The sequence below is a fragment of the Antrostomus carolinensis genome, unplaced genomic scaffold, assembly GCF_000700745.2.
Source record: "Antrostomus carolinensis isolate BGI_N321 unplaced genomic scaffold, ASM70074v2 scaffold37370, whole genome shotgun sequence".
Taxonomy (NCBI): Eukaryota; Metazoa; Chordata; class Aves; order Caprimulgiformes; family Caprimulgidae; genus Antrostomus; species Antrostomus carolinensis.
The window spans coordinates 1-10,771 of NW_010287049.1; the positions used below are offsets into that span (position 1 = coordinate 1).

Sequence of the window (10,771 nt, forward strand, 5' to 3'; positions counted from 1 at the left end):
CTCGGGTTCCCCCGGTTACATTTTTGGGGCATTTTCCACTTGGGTGCTGGCACTGGCCGGTGTCAGCTCGCTGGCCAGCCCCGCCATCGCGGCGTCGTGCTGTGCGGGGCGGCTGTAACACGGGGAGGTTTGAGAGTGACGTTAACTCAGCACAAACTCACTGAACTCATCAGCGAGCACTAATTGCACACGCGCTTCTGCCCACTGTGCTGATGGAGGAAGCCAGCCCGGCACGGCCGAGGTGGTGGGACACGGCTCGCTGGTCCCATGTCACATCATGGGGCACTCACCCCTCCGGGTAGAAGAGCTGAACCAACAGGGCAACCAAGTGCTTGTAGCTGGTTACAGAGTCATGAATAGGAACAGAATCCAGACTTCCTGAATTCCAGGCAGTGCTCTAACCCCAAAGAGCATAATTAAATATTTAATACAACCAAACAAATGTCTTCTGCTCAGCTGCCTGCCTCAGCTCTTTCCGCCCATCTTCCTGTTGCCAGCTGGGGTCTGACGGTGATGGTGCCGAGCGCTCAGCACCTTTCACAGCCAGGCCCCTGTTAGAAATGCGGAAAGGATTAAGAAGGAGGGTCTGTCTTCTTAAATAAAGAAATAAAATTTAGAAAGCGTTAAAAATTACATTAACCCTCTGCTAATTATTATTATTTACACCAATTAAAATTAGTTGATGTCATCTGGAATCCAATAGCCGACTGCTATGCGAAGTAGGCCCAGAGAAAGAGCCCAGCACACACACATAACAGCAAGTTGATGTTCAGGACGTGCTTCACCAGTGGTTTCTCCTCCAGGGAAGCCACAGGAAGCGGCTCAGGTTTAGTTGGCGCCGCATTCTCGGTGTTTTCCTGTCTGCGCTCCATCCCGCAGAGCCACAGAAAGGTGCTCAGCAGCTTCGAGTTCCCTTTGGCGCCAGTCGTACCTAAAAAGACAGTCAATAGTGAGGTGTAAATCTCACCAACAAAACAGATCCCAGGAATGTATCAGTGTGGTCCTGTACAAAGGGTTTTGATGCAAAAATGCACCAGCGTTCTTTAAATGAATGCACTAGCTACGCTGAGGGGTAGGAAGCCCTTCAATTAGCATCTTTGGGGGCTGTAGGACCAATTTCATTCTTCCCTGGAGCTCTGAGCTCACGTTCTGCTGTTCCCAACGTTTTAAGGAATGGTAACAGTAGACCAAACCTAAAAGCTCAGCTGTAGCTGCTTGGTGCCCAGCAGCTTCCTCTCACAAGTGTGTGCTCTGGTCCATCTAGGGTTACTGCACAGCACACACGTGTACATTGAATTTTCCCAGGTCTGGTGTGGGTGAGGCCATACAGGACTAAATGTTGGGAAGACAGCGCTCACGCACAACAAACGTGAGACTTCGCAGCAGTTGTGAGATCTGCACCGTAATCATTCACTTAATGATCTTTTTATAGATCAAAGGAATACGCAGCAAAAGCTGCAGAGTTACAGAAACAGTGTCCCAAGCCTGGCAAAAACGAGTGATGATAATCATCGCTGGAAAATGCAGAATGCGTCACTATGCGTGTTTGTACCTAATACCGACAAGTACAAGTTTTAAAAAATGTAAATCCTCCTTCACTGATCTGTCAAGAACTCCGCCCAGGGCTCTGGGTTCTCCCTGCTGCTAGAGTCGATCAGAAAACATCACTGAAAAACAGAAATGGAATTTCATGAAAATAATTGTGGTTTTCCTCCACCCTCCCCTTTTTCAACCAGTTCTCCTTGCAGCAGGCGCAAGCAGCACCCGGCTCTAGTGCAGGGTAATGGGCATGGCTTTCTGTATCCCATCCAGCTCCTTCTTGATTTCAAGCATATGTAATGCCATCAAGAGATGGAAAAGAAACTAAACTTCTGCACAGGTAACACTGTCAGGTAAAAACCTTTTAGCATGCCCTGAAGTTACAGAAATCCAGAGGAAGTAGTTTTAAGGTTTCTTGTCTTCAGAGGCTTTACATAACGCCTAGGGTTGTTAGGTGTGGGGAGTACTGAATACGACGTCGGAGCACTTACATTTATTATCATTTGAACTATTTTCAGAAGCAATGCTTATATCAATCTGGAGAGCGGGACGCTCAGCTTCACACACTCCTTTTGCAGCGTCAGGGGAAGGGCTGACTGCTAGGTCTTTCTTGACTGGTAGATCCCCGCGTGTGAACCAGGTAAGCCGACTTATCTGATGGCATGAAGAGCCGTGTTAAAGAAAACTGCTGTCATGGTTGTTTAAAGGACTACCTTAGCAGCGGAGCAGCCTGCAGAGAGAATGCTTAGAGGGGCTGGAATCTGTCCTCCCGCTCTGCTGGAGCAGGTGGACAGCAAAGCGCTCAGCTGGGAACTGCGGAAGGGATGGCTGCCACCGGCGAGTTGGGTTTGGTTTTGCCTGGAGCACGACAGCTGTTTGTACAGCTACACTCTCTGAAGGACGGAGTTCTTCTCTCTGTTACTGAGGAGGAGACATTCCCAGGGACCAGCACTGGATGGAGACTGAGAGCAGGTCAGTAAAGGGAGCAAAAGAATGGAAATTGTGGCCAGGGAGGAATGATTCAAAGAACTGGGGTTGTTGAGAGAAGAGAAGACAGGTGGGAGATACGATCATTTTCTCCAAATACGTAAAAGATTCATTAAAGAGGAGTGTTCTCAATAGCAACAACAGGGCGGACAGGGAGGGATGAGCACAAGGTGAAGCTGGAAAGATTCAGGTTGGAGATGAGGAAAAACTGCTCCTGGGAGGGCAGGTGAGCTCTCAAATTGCTCAGACACCTCCCTGGGCGTTCTCCCTCTCTGGGGGCTTTTACGAATGAGTTCACCAGGTCTTTCAGAAATACATCAGGTTAGTCCTGTCTCGAAGCAAGAGGACGCGTTGGCTGTATGATTTCTGAAGGTCCCTCCCGGCCCTTCTTTCTGCTCTTAATGTTTTTCTGTAGCCTTGATGTACCTACTGAAAATAGTCAAACTGGCACAAACCTGTTCCAGAGGAAGTGTGAGTGTGCTCTCTGCCCTTGGTTTCTCTTTTCTGCGAGCAAAAATGCTTCCTCACTAAATTAGTAAGAGAGTTGATAAAGATGACCCAGAAGCTGGAATTTCTTGGAAAATAGAGGGAAAAAGCTAATTTGTCATGGATTAAACACACGTTTGAATTTAAGAACAGCTCTTTGTAGCATCTACTGTTGACCAGTTTCCAGGGTGGGACTCTGGATTTCTGGGACTGAAATCTGAAATGGCAGCAGGGTGCTGGAGCAGAGGAGGGACTGCTGTTACAGGTCATTGCAAGTGTCATCATAAATAAAGAATGAATGGAAACTTCCATTTCCAGCTTATTTATCCCCACATTATTCCCATGGATGTAGCGTGGGGCATCCTGGAAACCATTTACAAACAACAAAAGAAATCTGAAGGGGTGACGCACCATTTCTTCCGAGGGGGGTTCTGTGAGCATGCTCACGACCAGCACGGTGAGCGTGGAGATGGCGGCCAGGACCATGGAGAAGTAGAGATAGTGCATGTACTTCACCACGCCTGGGCGGAGGTCGGTCTCGCCGCACTGGGGCTCGGGGTAGATGAAGTCCAGCACCAGCCGGATGACGCCCAGCAGCAGCCCGATCACCAGGCCCCAGAACGCGCCCTGGGAAGGGAAGGGTGTTATTTGTTGGAGCAAGCAACATCCATCCACCCAGGATCCAGGGCTGTACCCCTGTTCTCAGGCTAGCAGCTGGCCACACTTCCTCCTTGCTGGTTTTTTTTGGTGTGTTTCCCTCTCCTCCCTTTTCTGCTCTTGCCATCCAGTGCTGTCACAGTAGCCTGGTGCCTCTCCTCTCTGGGGTTATTAATTTTGGTCTGGAGGGGAGGTATATCATATAAATATAACATCTTATACAGAATAATTTGAAGAGTGATATTTGTATTCTAATGGTTGGAGCACCTCTCTTATGAAGAAAGGTTGAGGGAGCTGGGCTTGTTTAGCTTGGAGAAGAGAAGGCTCCAGAGAGACCTCATTGCAGCCTTCCAGTGCCTGAAGGGAGCTTCTAAACAGGAGGGAGAGGGACTTTTTCCATGGGCAGAGAGTGATGGGACAAGGGGAAAAGGTTTTAAACTGAGAGGGGAGATTTAGGTGAGATATTAGGAGGAAATTTTTCACGCAGAGGGTGGCGAGACACTGGCCCAGGTTGCCCAGAGAAGCTGTGGATGCCCCATCCCTGGAGGCATTCAAGGCCAGGTTGGATGAGGCCCTGGGCAGCCTGATCTAGGGGTTGGCAACCCTGTCCACAGCAGGGGGGTTGGAACTGGATGATCTTTAAGGTCATTTCCAACCCAAACCAGTCTGGGATTCTATGATTAGCCCTGGGGGGCTGACAGCTGTCCTCTGCCTAACTGAAGCCTGGTTTGGGAAGACCTGACCCTTTACCCAGCACTGCTCATCGTGGAGGAACTAGAGGTTTTGGACCCCTGATGCCATTTGTTTTGCCTCTTTCTCTCCCTGGGCTCTTTGTGCCTTCTGTAGCCACCCCGATGCAGATAACATAGTCCATGTAATAAGTAAGCTGATGGCTGGTAGGTCCCTAACAGGCTCCAAGATTTGTGAAGGACACGCCGCAATGGAGCGACGCCGTCATCTTGCTGCTTCTGAAATGCCAGCGGAGGCTCTGAAAAACAGCAGGACTTGCTCCCTCCTGTGTGGGTGATGTTGCTGGGGTTGGGCAGGGCTCTGGGTGCATTCCTTCTCCCAGACACTACAGGAGGTGGCAGAACTGCAGCCTGGGGTGGTGGTTTGAACTGCAGGACTCTTAGGAAGACACAGAGGTGGCTGTGCTGAGCACAGCAGAGTTGTTACCTTTTCGTTTGCTCTTTTCCAGAAGCAACCCAGTATGAACACCATTGCCACGGGGGGCTGCAGGTAGGAGCTGATCGACTGGATGTAAATGAAGAGCTGCCCTCCCTGGCCAGCCTGCACCAGTGGGATCCACAGGATGGAGACCACAGTGAGCAGCAGCACAAAGACCCTGGGCAAGAAAAAGATGCCATTTCTGTTAGCTCAGGCCGTTCTCTTCCAATTGTTCAGCTTGCAAGACTGAGATCTCTGGTAACCAGAGGGTCCCCGCTCTAGTCCTCCAGCAAACCTCTGCAGTGTGGAGATACTACATCTGTGCTGAGATGTCTCTAACGCTCTGATATAACACACCTGTCCTCGTTCTCCATACCTGCCAACGATCATGAGTTCCCACTCGGAGCAACGTGGACGGAAATGTTTCCAGAGGTCCATGGTGAAAATGGTGCTGGCACTATTAAAGATGGAAGTCAGGGAGGACATGAGAGCTGCTATCATCACTGACATCATCAGGCCCCTGAGTCCTGGAAACAGGAGGAGAAGTACAGCCGCCCTGAGGAATCCCCAGTAACCCCACTGGAGTATGTCCTCGAATTCCTCTTTGAACTAGAACAGACTTTAAAAATTGGTTTTAGCCCCAGTTTTAAAATAGCCAGTGGTAGGGAGGTGTTAACAGTTGATTCTCGTTGTTAAACATCTGCTTTATCTCTTTTATCCAAATCTGACTGAATTAGATCTCTGCATACTGGCTCATCACCCCTCTCTCTTGTTGCATGCAGGCCCTTGCCACTGTCTCTCCAAGCCCAACATGAACCCCACTGAAATTGCAGTTGCAGGGTATTTTTCCTCCCTGTACTTTTCTCACAGACGCCTTTTGGCCGGTGTGTATCACACCCACCCGTGCCAGCACTGTTACCAGAGTCCTTACCTACAGGCAGAAGCTCTATGACCAGCTTCGGATAAGCAATATCGGAACAGCCGGAGGGGTTGCCACAGATTTTCCGGCAAATCTCCCTGTCTGCACAAGCCACCAGATCTGAAACAAGCAAGGGGGAGTGAGAGGCAGCCACAGTAAACCCCTGTAGCTAAACAAGTTGGTCCACTGAATGTTTTAAACTGCTTTCTGAGCGAAATGCTGGATATTGGTAAGCTTGGAAAGCTTCCAGCAATAAGGCAGGACTATCGCAGCACAGTGAGGTAAGGGCAGCACTGGGCTTCCCTCGTTTCCCTCTTTTCCCTTCCATGCAAAAGATTCTGCCAGCACGGGCAGCTGACCTGCTCCGTGTGTCTAATTCCTCTCTAGGAATGTTGCTCCCTTGCAGACTAAGGCTGTCCACCCGCCTCTGGCGCAGCTCCTCACGGACACGCACATCCACACGTTCCCACCCCGTGAGCAGTTTATGACATTCCAGGTGGTATGGTAGGATCTTTCCAAGTGCCTCAAGCTTAAATTGCAGGAGGAGTAACGTGTTGGGTGCAGGAGGAGCCTAAGGGCGCGGTGAGAATGCAGAGCAGCTGCAGGCAGCAGGCTCAGAGTAGATCAGCACGACTGTGGTGAGAAGGGATGGGAGCCAACTGCTCCAGCGCCCGGAGCAGCGCGGTGTGAAACGTGCCTGGGGTCTGCTGCGGGAGGATGAGCATTCCCCAGCTTATCATCGGGAGAAAATTTCTTTGTACTTTGGGCATTTGATGTGTTGGAACCTTTTAAATCATTCGGTAAAGGCTGTTCCAGCTCCAGAGAGTAGGTACAAGCAGTAGTGGTAGAGGGAGATCTCTCCTTCAACACTTACCTGGGAAGAGAATCCGGCTGATCATGCCTGGCATTACCATCATAAAGAGGGGCAAAATTTTCAAGTAGGAGGTCATCAAGGAGCCTCCTTTGGCATGAGAGAGGTTTTTAGCAGCAAGGGACCTCTGAACGATAACCTAGAAATTAAGAAATGTGTTTGGTCTGCTGGCAGCAGAGGAGTAGCTGTAGATGGTGTCAACTGCATTCATGTGCACGCTTTGTCCTCCTCTCAACTATTGAAATCTTTGAAGGGCAAACACAGAGCTGGGCTGTAGCTTTATAATCCTTGCTTCAGATCCTGAGTACCTTACGGAAACGTAGACCTGAAAGGCACTGCCTGTGTCATCAAACCTGAGCCTTGCTTCTGCAGTAGACTGGGTTGCACGATCTGTTCCTTAAACTAATCACACTCAGGCTTAGAATTTTATTTTCTTCTTCTTTTGCTGGGGACTCCCCTGACCCAATGGCTAAATCTGGCCAGGTCAGCAGGAGAGAGTCCGAACCAAACAAAATGAGTTACATAAAAGAGCACTACAGGAACATCAGGAGGTTGCTTAGGGCTTCAGTCTTGCTGGCTCTGATGGTGTCACCAGGAGGGACAGTAGTCAGAGCCCTGGGGAGTTGAAGGGAGGGAGTTCACAGGTGGTTCACAAGAAGTGAAAGGCATAAATTAGGAAAAAAAGAATAATCTTTGTAGACTGGGATGAGCTCATATGGACATTCTCACCCTTTTTTGTGTTGAAAGGACTCTCAAAACTTAGTTGTGCCTATTGAGTTTTGCAGCTTTAGGATTGGAAGTGTCAGGTTTTACTCGGTTCCCATCAGCAATAGTAACCAGCCCACGCTGGGCTGCCAGCCCTGGGTTTGTAATCAGATTCAAACAAACAATAACATGGTTTTGAAACTGAACAAAGAAATAAGCAGTAACCCACCTGATCTGTGCACCAGTACCACAGGGACGGGATGGTCATTCCCACCAAAACTCCTGGCCAGGGAAGGTCAGAGTTAACGGGGTCTCGGAAGATGTGAAAAGCATCTTTTCTTGGCAAACCGCAGCTACTGTTCTCCTTGCGGGTGCTGGGAATGGCATGGAAGTATTTTGTCTGCAAACCTTCAAGACCACCGACTTCAACAAAGCCTAAAACAGGCCATGAGAAGCAGTTATCACCTCTGCCTGGGTCAGTGCTCTGGGTTTCAGTCTCTGTAGTTTGCTGTGGGTGATTCCCCACAAATATTTATCAAGATCAGAAACTATTGAGTGTAACATTGGGCCGGGGGGTAGCGTAACGCTGAAGCTGCTGGCTAGAGGAGAGGCTTCTTCATCTGTGCCATTGCTTCAGGACACATTTCTTCAGAGATTTTTCATGCATTTTTACCAGATAAAGAACTACTATCAGATTATTTACACGAGTATATATTCCAAGAGGAAAATACATAGAAAGCAGCTCCCAGAACATCAACTGAGGAATCAACTCTAATGACCCAGCTTGTTTGTAGTACTTGGTAAAGCTTCTATTGTAGTTTTAGTAATAAAACCCCCAGGAAACACTCACTGAAGACCATGAGGGTCACAGCCCCGATCAGCATGATGAGAGTTTGCAGAGCATCTGTGTAGATCACAGCAGCCAGGCCACCTAAGAGAGCAGAGAAGCAGCAAACTGGGGGAAACTGGGTTTGTTCTGTGGTAGCATCTCAGGCTTTGCAGAAGTTTTTGACCAGCAGCGTTAGCCGAGCCCCGTGCTGGGCAGGCTGGGGTGTGGGGGCAGCTCGGCCAGTTCCTGTGCGTGATAGTTTGGCTGAAATTTCTCCTGTTTTGAATCATAATGAGTCACCATTTTGCCACTAAAAAGCCAAAGTCCAGTATAAGTATTTCTACAGGAAATACATGGAAAAGCTCCAAAACAAAGCTCAAGCTGAATAAGGAGGAGGGAAAAAAAAGAATAGGGGGGGGATCTTTATGAGCAACATCACTGGGGGTGAGCACTGGGAAAGGAGCAAGCTTTATTTGCTTGGGATTTGCTGCTTACTGGCTTTTTTCCATTTGGCTGCTGTAAGCCCTGAAAGGGCACCCAAGATCGACACCACTTTCCGCATTACACGGCTCATTGTTATGTTAATCACTCACACCTCCAAAAAACCCGGAGGAAAAATGTCTTGTGCAAATGCCCGGAGCATGACTGCTCCTTAAAGCAGAACTGACATGCATCCCTATCTGTTACAGAATCCCAGAGTGGTGGGGTGGGAAGGGACCTCAGGAGATCATCCAGTCCAACCCCCCTGCCAGAGCAGGTTCCCTACTCCAGGTTTCACAGGAAAGTGTCCAGGTGGGTTTGAACATCTCCAGAGATGGAGACTCCACACCCTCTCTGGGCAGCCTGTCCCAGGGCTGTTATGGCCTTATGAGGTATTCATTTACTCTTACCTGGTGAGTTTTTTCTCAACAGATAAGTTATCAATTGCTTCCCCCCCTTCCCCCCCATTTTCCATTCTCATGGCAAAACCAGACTGTATGGGGAACACAGGACTCCCATCAGGAGCACAGGGGTGCACGGTGCGTTGGGTGAACACGCTGGGCTCACCGAGCAGGATCTGTGATAGGAGCTGAAGCTCAGCCACGTACCAGCCACAGTGTAAACGGCCGTGATTGCCAGCAGACCCGCCACCGCGATGTACAGGTCCCAGTGCAGGGCTTGCTGAATGAAGAGAGCCCCAGCGTACATATCGACCTAGAGAAGGAGAGAGCAGAGCTGCAGTGATGGTGTGGCCGAGCCCCTCGGAGCTGGTAGTGCCAGGAGTGTGCACATTCAGCTGCCTCCTTTAGTGGGACCAGTCTGATTTGTAGTCGCTCGTGACTCCCCAGCTCCCCGCAGCATCTCCTGCAGTGTGAACTCCCCCGGGTGCCTTGGCCAGCCACCAGCCCAGCACCGGCTTGCTGTAATCCAGATTCCTCCCTGGTGACATGGTGACAGTGAGATAATAAGGAAGAGTGTCCTGGGGCTGGGACCCAGCCCTGACCAACGAGCTCTGCGGGTACGTGAAAACACTGCATTTGAGGAGAGCTTTAGGCAAACTGCAGACCACAGAATGGCAGATAGGAAAGCATCCCAACAATCCCTTCTCTCTCAGGAATTGAATTATCAGAGGTTTGCATCAAACAGTTAAGTTTGTTCTAGAGGAGAACCTGAGCTGAGCTCCTCGGTGCCACCTGAACCCCGTGACCAGCATCCGTTTCAGAGGGGACGCAGGCAGGCGTGTGCCCGGCAGCGCGTCCCACTTTGGCCCCGTACGTACAGGAAAAACACTGGCAGGGGCTCGTCTGATTTCCCAGATTCACGCACTGCTGCGCGGTTAATCAACAGCTGCTGAGGTGTTGTGCAAGGGTTGGTTCAGTTATTTATTCAAGGCACTACATCAAACAGGTGCAATAAATCGCTCAGCTCCTTTCCCCCGACTCCCATGTTCTTATTCATCCCGCACAGACCAGCGTTTGTGTCTGTGCAGGTGATAAACATGCAGAGGGAAGGACCTGGGTAAGGTGCCGGGTGTGCAGAATCTACCAACAAACACATCCACACTCACAACTCAGCTTTTCAATGAACTAGAGCTTGGGACATTGACACTTTCCCTCCTACTGTAGCAAGGATTCAGATCCTTTACAGAAAAAGAAAGCAGTTATTCTTTTTGTGAATTTAATTCAGTCTGTTTCCATGGGTTTTTTTTTTTCTACTTACTGATATTTTGGTGAAGATGTAGATAAACAAGTAGAGAATCGCCAAGAACATCTGAATTCTTTTGCCTCCAAAACGTTTCCGCAAGTACTCAGGCATGGTAGTAACCTAGAGAGATGTGCTGTCAGAGGAGGAGGTGGCACTGATGAACTGCAGAAGGCTCACCCACCGAGCTGGTGTGGGTGGTTTGCACTGGTAGGAGACCAGAACGGCCCTGCCAGGAGCACTGTGCTGGTATTTGCTTCTCAGCCGCCTGCTTAGGCCAGCACAGCAGCTTAGCAAGCACTGACTTCAATGTCTGACATAAGGCTCACTGTAAACTGAGATATGAGAGCCTCTGTCCATCTCCTGGGGAGATGGAGGAACTCTACACCTCAAAGGTCGTTTCCAACCAAACAATTCTATGATTCTGTGA

General features: G+C 49.6%; 1 protein-coding gene across 1 annotated transcript; it reads right to left on the reverse strand.

The window, feature by feature from the left end:
• Positions 1–710: 710 nt before the first annotated feature.
• SLC5A11 (solute carrier family 5 member 11) lies at positions 711–10,458 on the reverse strand. Its single transcript, XM_010178236.1, has 11 exons — positions 10,360–10,458; positions 9,249–9,354; positions 8,182–8,262; positions 7,561–7,766; positions 6,630–6,765; positions 5,768–5,875; positions 5,213–5,363; positions 4,846–5,014; positions 3,424–3,639; positions 2,031–2,193; positions 711–931 (listed from the first exon to the last, which is right to left on the reverse strand). Exons 1-11 carry the CDS (start codon positions 10,453–10,455, stop codon positions 711–713), a joined length of 1,653 nt encoding a protein of 550 aa, XP_010176538.1. The 5' UTR covers positions 10,456–10,458.
• Between the last annotated feature and the right edge of the window lie 313 nt (positions 10,459–10,771).